Genomic DNA, 20,502 nt, shown 5'->3' with positions numbered 1-20,502 from the left:
ATTTTTTAAAATTTTATGCAAATCAAATTTAGTTTGAGGTTGATATTTGAAATTTTTATTATATCCATAAACCTTTCCTAGGGTCATGTGAGGCCCCACACAAAAGTTGGGCCTGACTGGTTCAGCCGTTTATTGGATACAAACAAACAAATTCCCATTCACATAATTCACATAATTAACTTTACTTTTATAAAGATAGATATCAAAATACGATTTTAAAATTACAATTGTATTCTAAAATTTCTAATGAACCACAAAACGAACAGGAGTTAACATATTTCAAGCTGAAAAAACGACAAAATCTTCCACATCTTGTATTAGATAAAGGTTTATAGAGTACCATTGTGAATCGGGCATGGACATCTTTGCATGGAGGGTAACTTACAGTCCCTCTTTAATTCGTCTACTCTAATTAATTTTTTTCCAATAATTAAAGAAAAAGTTAAAGAAGCTTTTTAATTCATCAATAAATTTAAATATTATTTATTAAATATTCGTGTTACATATACATTTTTAATATTTATCTATAAGAATGTCTTGTTTTATTATATAGAAGATTCATGTTACATATACATTTATAATATATATATATATATATATATATGATTACACAGCACAGACAGTCCAGTTTATACAGTAAAATTAAAGTTTATTTACCTTTGTTTTTATGTAAAAGTTTTGAAATAACGTGATTTATATCAGATTTATTTACATTTTGATCTAATGTTTTTCTTATTCCTTTTATCAAAAATGTTGATCTTAAAACGAATTTTATTATATTTTATTTGCGTTTTGTTTCATTTCAAGGTTTTGAAAAATGTATGTTTGAAACACACTGTAAGGATTTTGTAGCAAATCTGGAAACTTTTAAAAGTCCAATGAGCATGAGACGCAGCAATTGTACAATGTAAATAGACCTATTTCACTAAATCATTGGTTTATGAAGTGTCTAGTAACACTATTTGCTTTGTAACACTTAGGTATGTATTGCTATAATCGTCTTCCTATTCCATTGTTTTCTGATTATCAAGCACTGTTTTGAGATTTGTTTAAGCATACAAATAAACTGAATTTTAATCCAGCTCTCCCATTCTGATTTTGAACTTGTACTTCAACCTGGAAAATTATTTATATACTTTTCTTTATTTTAAGGATTTATTTTACATTAGAAATCTTACTTGTTTTCTATTAAGCTCTGTTTGTATGAAAGCTGTTAAGAATTTAAAAAATGGGATTTTGTCTGCTAATACAAAACTGCATAGAGGAAGAGGAGCAATATGCTGACAAAGCCATGCTAGTAATTTCGCATACATTTGACCTTTAGATACCCCAGTAAATCTAAAAGGATAGCAGACAAATAATGATTTTTTTCTGTGTTCATTTTTCTAAAACCATTAATTTGAAATTTATTATTATTATTATAAAAACGAAATATCTCAAAGTATAAAGAAATGGAGTTTTTGCTACAAACTATGAATGCTGTTATATCAAATTAGCAAAGTTTGAAATATCAAAGGTTTATATCATTAGGTTGCTAATATGAATAGGGATTATTAAATTTTCTTTTGTGGCAAAGACTTAATTCCTTCGTATCACAGATTTTACCTAATCGTCTGTAGTAGTTCTACAAGGTTTTCAAGGCTCCAACTGCAGATGCCTCCAATACAAGTTAACCTACATAATTTACATACAAGTTTTTATAATAAATCATCACTGGAGGTCCTGTTTCGGATACCCTTTCTCATTGGAGACCAACATTGAACATCCTTGGGGTCTCCGATGAAAAGTTTGGGGTTTTGATGAAAATCTTGGGGTCTCCGATAAAAAAATGGGATCACCCATGAATATCTTGGGTCTCTTATGAGATGGCAGTGGGGTGTCCAATAGTTCTTGTTAAGCAATTCACAAGTTAACAAACAAACAAGTTTTTATATCATTATCATTGGAGTACTAAATCGGTGACCCTTTCTCAAATATTAAATACATTGTATTTACCTAGGACAGGTGTCTAGAAGTTTATAAATTGAAATCTCTGAAAGAAGAATAGTGAATCCACCAGTTATATGAATTTGTTCTAAAGCCTCCAAACATCCTCGTCTCACAATCTCAGCTATGTCTCCATCTGTTAATCTGAACAAAAGATTGAACAACAGTGTATCCCACAGGGTATCCCAATAAACATAGAAATTAAGTGACGACTTTTATATAGTCTTTGTTTCTGGTGGCTTTCTTGCGTGAAAACAATTTTTGTAGTATTTCTGTTAAACATAATTTATAATTAAATTTCAGAATGCATACAATGATCAGAATAAAAAATTTGCATAACTTTTAAGATTTTTGTTTAATCTTTTTAAAGTCCAAAAACCTTAAATATTTTCAGAAACTATAAACCAAGTTATTGCCCGTCACATACTAGACCAAAGCGGATATATGCTGACGTTGTCATATTTTGCTATAAATGCTAATTAAATTTTGGGATTGTACTACATACATAAATAATAAAAGAAAAAGGTAGGGGGGAGGGGGCAACCCCTGTCCCCAACCTACCCTATTTTTGTGTAATAATCAGGGAATAAGAATAAAGGGAAGGGAAATGGTGCTGGTCTGGCATGAGAAAGCCAGTCGCACTGCTTTGCAGACAAGTTGGTTATTACACAAGCACACTCTTTTGGTACAGACAAACAACATGACTACAGTCAAGGAAATTGCAGAACAATGTCGTCAATTATGATTAAGCTTAAATAATGAGTAGTTTATTGTAAACTTTAATTAAATTACATTCTTTGCATGAAAATTTGGCTTAAAGTATTGTGTTATAAATAAAAAATATATTTCATGTGTATCAAACTTATTTTTAAGTGAACAATTAACAATAAGCAAATGTACTCTCCTGTACAAATACCGAGATGCTTATGTACCGTATTACAGTACATGCCTTCGGTTCTATATCACTTACACACACTCTTTTGGTACAGAAACACATACATGACGCTTTCGCCCCCTGGTAATAATCCTGATATTCCTAAACAATTGTTTGATTTAAGGTCTACATTTACATTCCCAGCGTACTGCATTTATAGATTAAACCGTAATGCATGACTTATTGGATAGAATCAGTGGAGAGTTCAATATCTTGTGTTAATTAACAGTTTATTAATTATATACTGTTTCATCTATAAATAGATCAAGGAGTATGAAATATGATACAACTGACGCGGCCCGCCCTACATTATGATTTGCAGACGGTACTCCATTTGTTTAAGAAATATTTGTCTGATGTACAATTATCGCGCATACAATAACCTATTATTTCTTATTCAAATGGAGTACCTCTGCAAAGCATGTATAATCATATGGTAGGGTGGGCCGCATCAGTTGTATCTCCCTTCTATTTCATACTCCTTGGATTACATACCTTATGTTGTAAAGAGAAATCTGTTCAAGTCTGGTAGAAATCACTAAGTTCTTCCAGCAGCCCTATACATAAATACAGTGATAACTAACGTTGTTAATCGTTTGGTTTCAACTTTATTCAGAGATTTCAAAACTTTGTTCAGTTTAAGTTTGTATTTTTTAAACGTTATAATTTCTTTATTCTAAAATATGGAAAAACTATTTCGATCCTTAAAAAAACATTGTCGTTTTTAGATCGTCTTAGCTCGGTTTTGATAATATTTTCAATCAGGGTCTAAATTTTTCATAGTGCCAGAAAATTAAATGTTCTTAAAATTGTATTTAAAACTATTATTGTATAACCATTTAACAGGGGGGTGAAATTATTATCTTTGATTTTCTTTTGATGATCATTTATGATTGACGCGTTAAGATTTTCCATTTGAAACTGTTAAAACTAAAAAACTAAACAATGATCGACCATGACACTTTATAGATGGAGGCACTGCAAACAAGATAGAAGAAGGGTAAACAGAACGACTTTGTAACCTAGCAGCTCCTCGAGTTTTGATATTATGAAGTATGAGAAAAACAGTTTTATTCTGTTACATGGGAATTTAGTGACAAATTGGATATCGTCTTTGCTATGAAGTAGCATTGTAATACCTAATTTCAAAACCCATAATGTTATTATGTGTGCTAGAATTTATTTTATGAAAAGGGTAAAAGACTATAAAGATGTGTCTATGATGTCTCCGTAAGATGAACAGTGTAGACGGACAAGTTTACTATGTTTGTATACTGCAATTTTCTTGTTTTACTAAGTACAGACAGCAGGTATCACTATACTAAATCAAAGAATTATTTTTAAAAGACGATATCGAATTCGTCACTGAATTCCCATGTTTATTGGCACACCCTGTACATAAGTATCCTTTCATCATTCAAAACATTTCTGCTAATCACAATAACAATCACTTGAAATATGTTAACGGTCCCTTTAAAAAAACATAAATTTCATCAGAGAATATAATTTCACCTGTTTTTGCTGAGGGAAAACAACATCCTGAAGAAACAGTTGTTTGAGGCGGGGAAATATAGATGTCGTCTTTTGTGGTACTTCAAAATGTACAACTAAAGTATAATTATTTTAAGCATTACAAAAAATGTTTTTTTTTTAAATTCACTTCTCTCTTACCAATGGAGGTTATGTTATATAATTACTCTTACAGTTCCTTTAAAGGGACTGTAAGCGTAATTTCTAGTGACCCTCGATTCAAATATGACAGTGCCCGATTTCCTACAGTATCCTTGAAAGCCATGTCTGATCAAGTATAAATTATATATCAATTTTTTTCTTTCTTTAAACTTTTCACTTTCATTTGCGGTTTTTCTGCGAAAGTGCCTGGTGCATTTCTTGTTTATAAGAACCAATAGTGAAACTTACAGAAATAAACACTTATCGTTTCAGAAAAACGACGGTATAACACACATTTGTTTTATCAGATTAAGGTTTCAAGGGTACCATTGTAAATTGGGCATTGTCATCCCTGCATGAAGGGTCACTTGTAATTATGCATACAGTCCCTTTAAGATAAGAAACAAATTGAAGTTGTTTAATTACCTGAATTTGAAACAGACAATGTTCGTAGGTTAGGACAGAGCAAACATATCTTTCCTACATCTATCGTTCTTAGGTTGCTTGTATATCTAAACACAGTGAATTTAGTTTTTGCAATAAAGTAAAATTTTATAATTCCTAAATGGTACCTGCTGGTGTAAACCTTTGGTTTTTAAAATTTATATCATTTGATCTTTCAGAATTAATAGTTTGAGATATCTTAGGTCTATGGCATTGGGTGCTGCAACATTATATGAATTTTAAAGTTAGAGTTTATGGCAAAGATTTCTTCCTTTATTAAAAAACATGAACTATGTCAAAGGTTTAATATCTTAGTCTAATTAGGAAAACCACATGATGGTAAGGTCATCTGCCGTATTGTTTGTTGTTAAGAGACACACTTTCTCAATTATCAATTATCAGAAGTCGAATTCCCATGTTTAATTCAAACATCTTGTACATAAACAATACTTTGATTTTTTTTAATTATGCAGAAACGATATTACAAAAAGAAGTAATATTAGTTTTTATACCAAGTAAATAAAAATCAAGTGAAAAAGTTTAAAAAAAATTTCAAAATGAGAAAAGCAAATCACGAAAAAGACATATTTGTAGAGTACTACATTTCTGATGAATTCGGCTGTTTAGAAAGTACTCAAAACTTGATCCATTGAATCTTTTTCTAATGAAAATAATGAAAATCCGTGATTTTTCATACTTGGAATTTAATGTGCTGATAGTGTTGCTTATTTGTTTAGAAGTTAGAGACTGTAATAAGTCTGACGTATCATAATAATATAGTATTGTTTGTTTATTTAGCTGTAAGCTGTTAGACCTAAAGACATTCAGTCTCAGAAAGACTTGACTCACCTGAAAGAAAGTGAATTACGTTGACCGGCAGAGTTGTGAGGTCAGAGAGTCAAATTTAGGTTACCTGATAAGGCATTGTTACTTAAACACCTGAATATTTGTAGTTTCAAACCAATCTCTGGGTTCTTGAGATGACGATACACCTCCTCTAGTTCAACATCATTCAGGTTTAACTCCCTGGTAACAAATAGTATCAACTCACTGCAAACTAAGACATGGAGGGAGAAGGTAAAATGCGACATCACTATTTATTGTTTAAACCATATTTTATTGTTTTTTTCTTTGATTCTCAACTTAGCTCCTAAAGTAGAGAAGTTATGATTAAATACAAATGCTTATTTCAACCTTAATTGCAATTCATTAAAGTCTTTATCCCACATTCGGAACAATTATTGACTAATCTTTAAATTGAACGTTTTATATTTTTAATCAACTATTTGAATACAAAAGAAAGTATAGCCAAATTTTCGGAAACAAATTAAAACTTTGCTAAAAAATGTCGTAGCATCTTTTCTTACTGTAAAAAAAAGAATAAAAATGCTAGTTTGGCCTTTTATATGAATGATTGATAGAATATTCGAAATGAAAAGGAAAACCCCTTCAGTTGCTTCTAAATGAATTATAGCTAGGGTAAAATAGAGCAGTAACAGCTGAAAACCATGTTTTGTTGTAATCAATACAATTTTTGAATGTGAATTACATAATATGTACCTCAGGTATCTGAAATACTGAAGATACTGCAAATTATCTTCTCCATCAAGATAGGATTCACTTCTACTATAATTAGTCAGGCACACACTGCTCAAATTAGGAAACAATCTAAATATTATTATTATTATTATTATTATTATTATTATTATTATTATTATATTTATTATTATTATTATGATTATCATCACTATCTATAAACCTGATTATACTAGGAAGAAGTGAGTATGTATTAAGGGAAAGGTTTACTGAATCGAGAGGCAGGTTCTTGGGATAACAGTCCTTGCAACCTAGACAACATTTAGGGGTACATATTTTCTTGAAAAATTATCCCCCCCCTCCTCCTCTTTGAATATTATTGTTTGTCCCCAAGAAGTTTTGATAGAATAAAGATTTAGACATTGTGAGATTAACAGAGGTCATAACTTTTGTATGAAAAAGCGCTAATCTTGATCTCAATATCCATTGTGACAAGTTTTGTGACAAATTTGAGGGATAAGTTTTTGATTCCTTATTTCAAGCTTTTTTTGCAGTGCTGGGTAAGAATATAGTTTACTATACAGTGCACAAGATACGGATTCCTGCTTAATAAGGCGCTAAAGAAACCGAGATCAGCTCAAATGTGATTGAGTTATCAGCTCAGATTTGCATCACAACATTTACGTATTTGAATTTGAACTAAGCTGAATAGCAAGAATGTCATTAAATCCCATACCCTTCAGGATCCAAATTTAATCCAATATTCAAAACTAAAAATTTAGAGAACCATCCCTTTATTCCCAGGTTATACCTGAAGACACAAGAAGATTTTGCCAATGTTGCTCCTCAACTTCTAGATTTTTCAGGTTTCTAGAGTAACATACTTTTATAGTTTTCTAGGATGTAAAGATATAGTTTTCTAGGATGTAAAGATATAGTTTTCTAGGATGTAAAGATATAGTTTTCTAGGATGTAAAGATATAGTTTTCTAGGATGTAAAGATAAAGTTTTCTAGGATGTAAAGATATAGCTTTCTAGGATGTAAAGATAAAGTTTTCAGGTTTATATAGTAATATATTTTATAGTTTTCTAGGATGTAAAGATAAAGTTTTCAGGTTTATATAGTAATATATTTCATAGCTTTCTAGGATGTAAGGATAAAGTTTTCAGGTTTATATAGTAATATATTTTATAGTTTTCTAGGATGTTAGGATATAGTTTTTAGGTTTCTAGAGTAAAATATTTTATAGTTTTCTAGGATGTAGGGATATGGTTTTTAGGTTTCTAGAGTGCAATATTTCAATAGATTTCTAGTGTGTAAAAATATAATTTGAAGGTTCCAAATTAAAATATTTTCTTGGTTTTCTAGAGAAAAATATTTTTATAGTTTTCTAAAGTGTTTGTTTCTAAAAATTATTAGAATCATCTTAATATTTCTAAAGAAAACTTATTATTTTTTTTTAGGTTTCTTGAGAGTAAAATATTGGTTTTATGATTCTGTAATAAACAAAAATAAATTTAGGTTTCCAAAGAAAAAGAAAATTTTCAGAAAAGAAAAGAAAAAAACACTTTTAAAATAAATTTTCAGAAAAGAAAAGAGACAAACATTTTTTTACCAGGCTTTAAAAGGCAAAATAGTGATTTTAGATTCTTGGAAAGCAAAAATATTTGGTTGGTGTAAAAAATAGTAAATTGTAAGAAATTTGAAAAAAATTGAAAAGGTCCAAATTTGGCTGGTTTAAACAAACCTAAAATTTTGAAGCACACATTCTAGTCCTCGGCAATCTGTGGATGTTCCTCTAAAAGTATTAAAAAACGATGAAATTTAACCCCACCTATTCCTACAGGGTATATTAAGATAAACTGCTACCTAATACTAAAATAAACTGCTACCTAATATTAATATAAACTGCTACCTAATATTAAGATAAACTGCTACCTAATATTAAGATAAACTGCTATCTAATATTAATATAAACTGCTATCTAATATTAATATAAACTGCTATCTAATATTAATATAAACTGCTATCTAATATTAATATAAACTGCTATCTAATATTAAGATAAACTGCTAACTAATATTAATATAAACTGCTAACTAATATTAAGATAAACTGCTATCTAATATTAAGATAAACTGCTATCTAAGATCAAGATAAACTGCTATCTAATATTAAGATAAACTGCTACCTAATATTAAGATAAAATGCTACCTGATACTAAAATAAACTGCTACCTGATACTAAAATAAACGGCCACCTAATATCAAGATAAACTGCTACATAAAATTAAGATAATCTTCTCTCTAATATTAAGATAAACTTCTCTCTAATATTAAGATTAACTGCTACCTGATACTAAAATAAACGGCCACCTAATATTAAGATAAACTGCTATATAACATTAAGATAAACTACTACCTAATATTAAAATAAACTGCTACCTAATACTAAAATAAACTGCTATTTTATTTTAAGATAAACTGCTACATAATATTAAGATTAACTGCTGCCTAATATTAAGATAAACTGCTACTTAATGTTAGAATAAATTGATACCTAATATTAAGATATCGAAGAGCAAGCAGCATCCCATGCGTGTCCTTGTGATTCTGCATTAAATTAGAGATTTGACTTGCGGTCACTGGACTTCCCTAGAACAAAAATACAAGTATAGAAGACATAAAATAGAAAAACATATTTTCATTTTCTAAAATACAGTGAAACCCTTAATAACGAATACATCGATAGAATTCATCAAATGTCGTATTCTTCACTTTCTGATAATGGAATGTTGAAAATATTTAGTTTTTTAATCAAATGATTATATGGAACTCTTTAAAACTGTTCCCGCATATTCATGGCTATTTATTTATTTTCGCAAATACTGAAATTTACGCAATATAGTATAAAACTCATTGAAAAATTGTTAAGACGACATTAGATAAATTCTTCTGATGTATTCGTTATTAAGGGTTTCACTGTAGTACCCTCAAATTTTTCTTAATATATCAATTGCAATGATTGCAAGAAAATAATAGATAAAAAATGTAAACAGTGATTTCAACGCCAGACTTATACAAACAGAGAATGTTGCGGTTGAGTAATCAGTTTCTATAAATACGTACATACTTGCTTGCATACCCAGCTTTTGCCTACAGTTTTTCGCTATAAAAGTCAACCCATTTAACCCAGAGTTCTTAGTCCTAGCTAAGAACATTCCCTTGGTTCTCCCGAGGCCCCAAATTAAAATTTGAGACAAATCAGCCAAGGGGTACATGAGTTATGATCGGATAACTACTTTATATAGATAAACAAATCACCTTCAAAATATTGCCAAGAAGCTTTTGCCCTTCAGTGCACTAGAATAAAAATTTTATAAAATATGAAATCATGTTTTTAATTTACATATTTTTAGAACTATCGACCAAACGGCAAACAGTTATTTGTTAGATTTAAAATTCAGTGATGGTGATGGACCAAACCTCTGTAGAGTAAAAAAGTAGATGTTAGTTCCACATTTATTGAAAATATATTTCGGTCTGGGTTGACCCTCGTCAGTTCTAACGATATTATAACCATCAAAACCCTTACAGNCCTAAGTTCTGGTTTGCTGCAAATTCGTACAATTCTGTATGCAAGTGAATAAGGTATGTTGTTAGAAATATGTGCTGGGTGGCAAGATGATGGAAGTAGGTACATGCATCTATCTGTGGGTTTTCTGTAGAGATCTGTTGTGATTTTTCCATCTTCAATGTACAGTTTTGTGTCAAGAAATGGAATACTTTTTGTTCTGTGGCACCAACAGTCATGTTCATCCTTTAAACCACAATAAAATGTTTGTTATGTTGAGATATTCAATCCACTAAAAATATAAGATTTACAAACTTTCCATTTTCAAATTTTCAATCCCATTTTTTGTCATTAAACATGAAATTTTATACTTTCTAATATTTGAACATTAAAAAAATCAACCCCCATGAACAATTCCTGTAAATGCCCCAGACACCGATCCATAATGTTAAAAATGCAACATAACTTCACTTCTTTAGAGTTTTCACATCGAAAGTTGTGTATTTCGGCTTTTAGTGAAAACATTAGGGACATATTTATATTTATAGTTGTTTAATCTAATTTTGATTTTTTACACTAATTTTAGCAAGTGCTTGAATGTTTTAAAATTTAAAGGGCTTTATTATCTTTTTAGAATATATTTTTGAAAGAATGAGCTACACGTTTTACAAACAACTTTGGGGAAGAAATGAAAACTCAAAAACAGGAGTAAATGAAAAGTTGGTTTTGAAGTGTTATTAGCTACCTGAGCATAATGTGAAGGAACCCAACCAGCTCGTCCTATAACCATCCCACCATCCTGTCCCGCAAGTGCTGATAAACCCTTAAGAGACGATTTTTAAAACAGTTAAATAGGAAGACGACTTTTGATCAATCTTCTCTGCATTTTATGTCATATTGAGGGATATAGTTATACCAGTAGCTTGAATATCAACTTTTTTTGTGAAATGGGTCTGTATACCGTGCACAGTAGCTGGGTTTTATGTTTATTAAAATATAAAAATCTTTCTATTAAACTGTATTTTGGGATTAACTGTGTAAACTTTAAATAATTCAATCTAATGCCTCAATTATAAAGACGTTTGTGAAAAATCTAGAACATGTGCCCCGAAAAGTCAGAGATTGGTTCGATTTTAAGTCTTGCAATACTTTAGCCTTTGATTTACCAGCTACCATTCAGATTTACCTGATTACCGACTCCCCAGTTACCCTCCAGATTTACCTGATTACTGACCCCCCAGCTACCCTCCAGATTTACCTGATTACTGACCCCCCAGCTACCCTCCAGATTTACCTGATTACTGACCCCACAGCTCTGATTACCGACCCCCCAGCTACCCTCCAGATTTACCTGATTACTGACCCCCCAGCTACCCTCCAGATTTAAGTGTTCCAACTGCGGGCATATTCCTCCACCTGAAAAGCAAAATTAATGTTTTGCTCGTCTAAGAAATGAAATATTTCATTTAAACGTGTAAAGATACAAGTTTTGCTTCCACATTTTTTTTTGATTTTTCAAAAAATGCATTTTACATAGAGTGATAACCAGAAAATTCTGAAATAGAAAGACGACTTTTAAGCTCAAGTTAGGACTTTAAATAGTCCAATCAGCACGGTATACAGCAATTGTGCAGTGTAAACAGGCCCATTTTAACAAATTAGTGATGACATATGTTTTAAGTAAAGCTTTTTGCTTTGTAACACCATCAACACACTAAGTATCGCTATAAAGTCGTCTTCCTATTTCAGAGTTTTCTGGTTATCACTGTATTTGAATCAATTATCACAAAAACCATCAACACACTAAGTATCGCTATAAAGTCGTCTTCCTATTTCAGAGTTTTCTGGTTATCACTGTATTTGAATCAATTATCACAAAAACCATCAACACACTAAGTATCGCTATAAAGTCGTCTTCCTATTTCAGAGTTTTCTGGTTATCACTGTATTTAAATCAATTAACACAAAAAAGTATTAAACTTTTCAAAATGACAGCGGAGTTTGAAAATATCACCGATCAATGCTAAACAGTATGTTGTCGATTTTATTGTTTTCTAAACTTAAGCGACAGGATTTTTTTGAAAACATTTTCTTACCAAGCTTAGCAAGAAGTTCATCATCAGCTATGTAGGGTAAAACAAGAACTTTGAGCTCCACGAACTAAAAATAAAAAATTATGATAAGAGGTTTATTTTTAATTTTGGGAATTAATTTTAAAAAAGTCACAAGCCGGAATCAAACGTCAAGTAAAACATGTAGAATTGTATTTGTAGATTGTCCATACTAATACTAAGATTTACTTAAAATAGTATAAAACCCATTGAAAAATTGTCAATACGACATTTTATAAATTCTTTCGATGTATTTAAAATTTAGGGTTTAACTGTAGCATCCACTTTTTTCGCAACATTTTTTTTCGAAGTGATAGACGGAAAAATTAGAAGAAAAAATAGTCATATTTTTATACAAAGTTCTAAGAACCCTGGCAGGGTATATATATAAGAGCCTTTTACAAATATATAAATCCTCCACGACGCACCTCTATTATTGCGATGCACCGTTTTTCCTTTTTGTGTAACTGAATGTATCTAGCTGTGTGACTATTTTGCACTGCATTCTTTAATGACAATTAATTAAACAAAGATAAAGGTTGTCACACATCTATTGGACCCACGAGAATAGCTCTAAATTCGAATTTTTTTGGAAAGAACAGTAAACCTAAACTTATGTTGGTTTAAAATTTGCATACCAAAATTAAAATGTTCAATATTCTTTGCATATTTTGGCATTAAAGCTTCGATATAATATGATGGGACGCTGCTCTATAACAAGTCTTTGCCACAAACTCAAATTTAAATATATTATATATATATTATTTTTTTGCAAGTTGCAACCCAATGGACATTTGACATTTCAAACTTAGATTATTTCAATTTAATCCAACTCAATTAAAAATATATTTTTCTAAAAAGCAAACAATAACAGAATTTATAGTTTAAAATATCTGGTCTTCGGCATTGGGTTGCAAAGATATTGGGATTAGAAAATCAGAGTTTGAGTCACAAAAACGTATTTAGTTTACCTTATTAAGTATGTTCATTAGAAGAAACCTTTCCGAATAGTGTAATTCCTGAAAGAATCAGATGTTTTTATAGATCATGTTTTAATCTGAATCTTTAGTTTTTTTCTCAGTGTTCCTCAGATATCTCAATGATGATTTTTAGTATTGCGCGGGCCTTATAAAAGGCTCCAAATTTGACATGGAACAATTTTGTGAGTGTTGAGTAAAAACGTATTTTTAATACCACCAATCAATTAAAGATTTTTTTAGTCGAAAAATTGAATTTTTCTGAAAAAAACTTGGAAATAAGATTACTTATACAGATGTTGAGATGTCTCAAATGAAACCTTTATGTATCTAGCTAAAAAAAAATATTTTACATATACTAATAATCTTTTATGTATAAGCTAAAAAAAATGTCGTCAGTTTGGCTAATCAATACTATATAATTGCCACATGCTACTTGATCTTTTTCCCTGCAAATATCTGAACAAAGACAGTAAAGAAGGGGTAGCAGAGCCCTTTTTAAAATTTTCAGTTTTAAAGTACCCTTTTAAAGGACTCTTCATAAAAGGTCGGATAAACTTTCACATTTTACCCCAAAATCCTGGGAATAACTCCAATATCCTGGAAGCACTCCAAAACCATGGTAGCAATTCCAAAACCCTAAGTGCAGCCATCCCTCCCTCGTCAAGCTAATCAGGCCATACCTCCCTCATCGATCCAATCACGCCATCCCTCCCTCGTCGAGCCAATCAGGCCATCCCTCCCTCGTCGAGCTAATCAGGCCCATCTTTTTGTGGTTACTCAACTGACCCCAGGGAAAATTTATGGTCAAAGTTAAAATATAATTGTAATTTTTTTTTATTCCACGGGCAACTTCAGGAACTTCAGCTGGTAATTTATAAAAGCCTTGTTAATTACCATGAAAATAAGCAAAGTGAATAAATACTAAAGTGGGCCAAACTCGTAGTTGGATGACGACATTTTATGTCCCAAGTATTTAAAAACAATATATATACATATATATATAAATTGGTCTGTAAACGGAGTGTAAAGTACAACGGAAACTGGACTCCCTTTGTTTACAAACACTGACTTAGAATTTGAATTTAACTTAATTAAATATAGATCAACGTAAATTAAGATTTCAGAAGTGAATTTTAGCCATTTTACTGCACAATAAATAATTTCAGACAGCACAATAATCCCTGCATGCATAATCTGTAAAACAAGGAATGCAGAATTTGTGAAATCGAAAAATAAAGATCTTCGAAATATATCTCTTGGTCTTCACTTTTTTGACAGATTTAAGAGTAGTTGAGAACTTGAGAACTAGACATAGCTTTAATGATATTAAGAGAGGCGTATTCAGGTTATTTTTCCCAAGAGGGGTTTACATTTATTTTTCTTTTTAGGGGGGGAGGGCAAAAGAAAACTAAGCAGTTTTAAAGATAAATTCTTATAGAATTAGAATTGCAAGCCTGCCAGGCAAAACCAATGAATTTATTAAGCGACTATATAGTATTTGCATATAAAACACATACAAACATACGAAGACGACATATACATGGGTCATTAGTCTATTTTTTCTAGTCTTTACTTTCCAAATGAAATCTTTTCATGCAATTATTTCCAAACCAAATAAAACCTGTCGTCATTGCCTTAGTCTGTTAACCACTTTAATATTTATTCACTTTGGAAAATAAGAGCGAAGCACCCAGTAAACCTTATTTAAAAAAATAACATCAAACCTGAAATTGAAAGATTGGAGTTTTGTAGCAAGAGAAAACCATTTTCTTGATTCCTGGATTAAAAATGCAATATTTTAATATTAGTATTTATTATCTATCTATCTATAATTATATCATTATACTTAGAATTTTCAAATTTAAGAAATGTCTAATTTTCATTTCTTAAATCCTACCTAATACCCTACCTACCTACCTACCTAATACCCCACCTACATATCTACCTACCTACCTACCTAATACCTTACCTACATCCCTATCAACCTACCAATCTAGCTTTCCATTTACCTACAAACTACCAAAATTACCAAAACTTCCTTAAACCTACCTACCTACCTACCTACCTACCTACCTAATACCCTACCTACCTCCCTTTCAACCTACCAATCTAGCTTTCCATTTATACCTACAAACTACCATAACTTCCTTAACCCTACCTACCTACCTACCTACCTAACTACCTACCTACCTACCTACCTACCTACCTACCTACCTACCCGATTGTTTAGAATGTAATAAATGAAGAAACTTCATCCTAGCCTCCTGATTCCAATGGAGATCTGTCCACACCTGAGAATAGAGATAATTAATCAACATTTCGGGGCCCATCGTATTATTTCTTTTATTGCAGGGCCTATCTATGTAATTCTTTTTTATTGTTAGAACTACTATTTGTTTAATATTTTTCAATTTTTATCAAAAGTATTTTTTGGAGCCCATATATTAACTTAATATCATATTTACCTCAATCGAACTCATGTTTGGAGAGTAGAGGACCTCAGCCAGGGAGGATATGATAATAGGAATAGTTGAGGAGTTATACGGGGTCACCCTAAACATTTAGAAAATTTAGGGGGTCACCTTGAACATTCAGAATATTTAGGGGGTCACCTTGAACAATTATAATTTGTAGGGGTCACCCTAAACATTTACAATATGCAGGGGTCACCCTGAACATTTTGAATATTCTGTGGGTCACTCTGAACATTTAAAATCATAGAGAATAGAATATATAGAGTGGAATTAAAAGAATCTCTCGGTATGAATTTTATCAGTCCCTTTCAGCCTGAAAGGGAGTTCAAAGTGTACAAATCATGTAAATGTTCACAAATTATATGCAGTAAAGTACATTCACCCTAAACATTTAGAACATGGAGGGGGTCACCCTGGACATTTAGAATAATATGTAGGGGGTCAGCCTGAATATTTAGAATATGCAGGGTGCAGCAGAGACACGGAAGAACATCAACGGAATACAATGTTCAGCATAGAAAACGACAATATATCTTCCTCGATTTTATTCAGAAGTTGGTTTTAAGGATACCGTTGTAAATCGGGCATGTTTCTCTTTTAAGGTAAAATGTGAACAGTCCCTTTAAATAATATGTATAGTTGACCTGGCAGCAGATCGAAGTATTCCTTTAACACTACTCTCCAGCAGCTCCTGTTGTAGTAAAGGGGGGAGTATGCTCACCCACTCTCTAGAAAAAACAAAAATTGTAAAAATGTTAACAACAAAAAAACATGTTTTGGTATTACTTTTCAGGGTTTAAAAAAGTAAGCTGAATATCTATTGCTTCATTATTCTGAAAGCTAAGGGCTACTATGTCTCTGAAAGTATTCTTCATTTAGAGAAATATTTTTTTGTAATGTGATTTTTTTGAAGAAAAATAAAACTTTCAATACGTAAGTATCAATATATTTCCGCCGTAAGTAAATTGAGTGTATATGTATATTAAGCATAATCGTTTAATGGCCTATTGAAGACAATCCGCGATGAAAAATGGCAAACAAAATGTCTCTGGGTTACCTTGGTCATTGGAAAATTCTCAAAAAATATAAATGTATATATTTTTCATCATCTATAATAATAACCTTTAAAGGGTTCGATTATTCTTACAACTATTCGTAAAAAAGCTTGTGAAAGATAACTTTAAAGATGAAAATATTCAAATCTACTATTTTTTTGTTGTTTTTTATTTCATAACCTTACCTTAAAGATCTTTCTACTGGTTCTGGAATATAGATGGATTGGAAGTTTAAAGTTCCACTCCATATTGTCTCAACTACCTAAATATTAACATATTTGTTAAAAGGTTTTTGGTGTTAAATATATAAAAATATGCTTAAATTTAACTTTTTTGGCATTAATTTTACAATGCTCCCTTCAACCCCTGACTGGTTAGGATTACCCTGTGATATATCGAATAAAGATTAAATTAATCTGCAGATTAACAAAACCTATCCACAAACATATTTTTTTCAGAGTTCCCAAAGAGTTCACACCGATTCATCAGTTTTTGCATTTGTATTTATTGTTTAAAGGAATTGAGTATTTGCAACAACAAAGCAAATTTTCTAATCCCTAAATCTTTTTGCAGCCCAGCCCAAATGTCGTTATAGCTAGACCATCGAAACTTCAAACTATGTTTAGCAAATAATTTAGGCATTAAATAGCAAAGGTTTACACCACCAGGTTGCTAAGATTATGGGTATTTGAAAATTGATTATATTCATTTGTCGTTTCTCTATACAGCGACCTGCGAGTTTCTGCTTCAGAAAAAAAAGAAAATTATAAGATTTGAATATTTTTGAAATAAGAAATATATACAAAGATATTTTTCACAATATTAATCACTATTCATTGTTTCCTGTTTTTCTTCAGTGGCAAAAATAATATTCTAAATATAAAAAAGTAGTGAAACCAGAAAACAGTTAAATATTTTTTTCTTCTAATTCATCAGTTTTTACAATTTTACTAAATTATTTTTAATTAAATGAATTAATCAAATACATAAAAATAGATAAGCTAAAATAGCATTTACAAAAAATGATCATATGTATTTATTTGTATAAAGGAATGGAGTCTTTACCACAAACTCTGATTTTCTAATCCCTATATCTTTGCAACCCAATATCGTAGATCTTTGAAATTTTAAACTATGAATTCTGTTAGAATAGATATTATAAAGGAATTGAGTCTTCACCACAAACTCTGATTTTCTAATCCCTTTATCTTTGCAACCCAATATTGTAGACCTTTGTTTTTTCAAATTATGAATTCCGTAAAAATAAAAAGTATAAAGAAATGAGTATTTGCCTCAAACTCTGATTTTCTATTCCCTATATCTTTGGAACCCAATATTGTAGACCTTAGATTTTTCAAACTATGAATTCTGTTAGAATAGATATTATAAAGGAATGGAGTCTTTACCACAAACTTTGATTTTCTAATCCCTTTATCTTTGCAATCCAATGTCGTAGACTTCAGATATTTAAGCTATAAATTCTGTTTGAACAAATAATCTGAGCTTGAAATATCAAACGTTTACTTACATTACCAGGTTGAAAAGATATAATTTTAAGATAAAATATTTAAGTTTGTGGCAAAGACTCAATTTCTTTGAAATGTCAATTTTATTTTTGTGACAAAGACTCGATTCTTTTTGAATAAAAATGTAATTATACCTTTTCAGAAACTAGCTGGCAACTTAAATCCCTAAAATAAAAGGTTATTAAGAATATAGTAATTAAGTTGTAAATCTTTAAACCCTCCATGCAAATATTATATTGCCCTATTCACCCTCTAGTATACCCTTTAGACACCTTTATATGATCAATGATGTAGCAGATATGGTTGGTTTCTAGTTTAAAAAGTGTTTAATTCTGATATAATTCATTATATGTTCTGCAGAAAAAATGCACAATTAATCAGTTTTTAAACTTATAAACGCTCATATCTAATTCATATTTAATAAGACAAAACTTTCAAGGGTACCGTTGTGAATTAAGCATTGTCATCTTTGCATGGAGGGTCAATTGAAATTCATTATGCTTAATCCCTTGAAGTCATGAAATAAAAAAGTTTAAATTACCTCAAAGTTAAAGGATTGTTTTCAAATTTCTCAACAACCTCAAAAATCATCCTAAAAATCAAGGTGAAAATAATCTTTAATATTAAAATACAGGGGTTTTATCCTGAAGATTTCAAAAGTGAATTTTTCAATCGAACAGTTGAACTTATGTGTTTGATTTTCAAATATACGATAGTATTTTCCACGGAAAAACAAGGGTGTCACCCTGTATAATAATTCATTTTAGTGACCAAAAGTGTAGCATTACTAATGAAATAGAAAGGATGATCTGGGATGCCCAAAATAAGAATTTATTTGGTCCTTTTCTTAAAGGGACTGTAAGTGTCATTTCAAGTGACCGTCCATTGAAAGATGACAATGCCCGATTTACAACGGTACCCTTTTTGATCAGATTGACGTTTCAAGGGCACCGTTGTAAATCAGGCTTTGCCATCGTTGCACGGACGGCCACAATTGAAATTATGCTTACAGTCCCTTTAAATTCATAGTTTCACTTTGTTTTACATTAAAAGTACTGTGAAACACTATTGATTAAATCAAATTTAGCTAGCTGAAGTGCCCGGCCATGTTCGTGAAATTAAAAAAATATATAGTTTTGAAGAAAAAATGTTTGTTTAAAAAAAATGGTAGCCTATGCTACCACAAGGGGTTTCCACAAAAAATGTCAGCCAGATTGGTCCAGCAGTTTGGCTAGCTATATACCTAACATATATATATATATATATGAGCGAAGAGCTTTGATTTATGTATATGTTGATGAAGGAAAACTGTAAAAAAACTTTTAAAATGTCGTTTTGTACGTTTTGAACGAGTTCTGTTATAACCAAGAAGCCTGAAAAATAATATATATTTTCCATGCTCCTGATTATAACTGTTTTGTATATGTTTTGTTCAGGGCTATTTATTTACATAAATATATGAATATATACAGTTCACACATAGGTTATTAACATTTCTAAAATAAATCACTTTAAAACCAACATTTTTGATAAACTGCTCATTTTCCGTGGTAAGGAGACATTAAAAAATATCTTTATTTGTAAGGCCTTTGATTAGTTATACTTTTTTGTAGCCCTAGACATGTACTTTTTAATTCTAGTTTTCAAGAAAAAATCATCGATTTTTTGCGCGTGTGCTTGCAACCTTTGGATCACTGTGAGCTATTGATTTTCATAAATTTTGCTTTATGCTATAATTTTTTTTATTGATTTAATTGATTTACCTTATAATATTCTAATAAAGCAATTTTCGAAAGTTTGTTTTAAAAGTAATAGATTAAGTTGTATAAAACAGTTTTTTTGTCTCTTGAAGATGTTGTTGTTGTTGTTGTTTCACTCTTGGTTAATATCAAAATACTGGAGAACGATGTATTGAAGAAGTAATCTAAAAACGAAGCAGCTGCACAAATGGGTCAACTGCGCAGATTGATTGATAGATAGATAGATACACAGATAGAAAGATAGAAAAATGGGTAAGAACATTTAGAAAGATATAAAGATAGAAAACAAAGAAAACACCTCAAAATCGTCAACAAAAATAATATTGTCTACTCTGAAAAATTAAATACTCTCTCTGAAAAATAATGAAAGCAGATAAATAGATAAACTGCATATGGGGAAATAGATAGATAATTAGATAGATAAATAGAAAGCGGAGACAACTTTCTATCT

The 20,502-nt window shown here is 30.6% G+C and overlaps 1 protein-coding gene across 1 annotated transcript; it reads right to left on the bottom strand.

Annotated features, from left to right (window-relative positions):
• Positions 1-751: 751 nt before the first annotated feature.
• Positions 752-19,125, bottom strand: LOC111713673 (uncharacterized). The gene is made up of 24 exons (XM_023488598.1): positions 18,833-19,125; positions 18,426-18,456; positions 16,951-17,027; positions 16,355-16,438; positions 15,702-15,789; positions 15,455-15,527; positions 14,961-15,013; positions 13,228-13,275; positions 12,242-12,305; positions 11,497-11,561; positions 10,891-10,968; positions 9,896-9,934; positions 9,132-9,226; positions 8,320-8,370; positions 7,383-7,441; positions 6,795-6,882; positions 6,596-6,703; positions 5,975-6,061; positions 5,018-5,103; positions 4,433-4,527; positions 3,416-3,477; positions 1,996-2,130; positions 1,606-1,674; positions 752-1,116 (listed from the first exon to the last, which is right to left on the bottom strand). Exons 1-24 carry the CDS (start codon positions 18,880-18,882, stop codon positions 1,074-1,076), a joined length of 1,728 nt encoding a protein of 575 aa, XP_023344366.1. The 5' UTR covers positions 18,883-19,125; the 3' UTR covers positions 752-1,073.
• Between the last annotated feature and the right edge of the window lie 1,377 nt (positions 19,126-20,502).

The sequence above is a fragment of the Eurytemora carolleeae genome, unplaced genomic scaffold (genome assembly GCF_000591075.1).
Source record: "Eurytemora carolleeae unplaced genomic scaffold, Eaff_2.0 scaffold1461, whole genome shotgun sequence".
NCBI classification, from domain to species: Eukaryota; Metazoa; Arthropoda; class Copepoda; order Calanoida; family Temoridae; genus Eurytemora; species Eurytemora carolleeae.
Note: the sequence above shows the minus strand (reverse complement) of the source record. Positions and strands in the feature narration are given on the sequence as shown.

Bases quoted from the DNA above. Each gene is read 5' to 3' on its own strand.
- LOC111713673 (XM_023488598.1), bottom strand. From the start codon at position 18,882: ATGATTTTTGAGGTTGTTGAGAAATTTGAAAACAATCCTTTAACTTTG. The intron at 15,528-15,701 runs GTAAATATGATA...CTCTATTCTCAG, and splicing joins CAAACATGAGTTCGATTGAG to GTGTGGACAGATCTCCATTG. The intron at 11,562-12,241 runs GTAAGAAAATGT...TTTGCTTTTCAG, and splicing joins TGAACTTCTTGCTAAGCTTG to GTGGAGGAATATGCCCGCAG.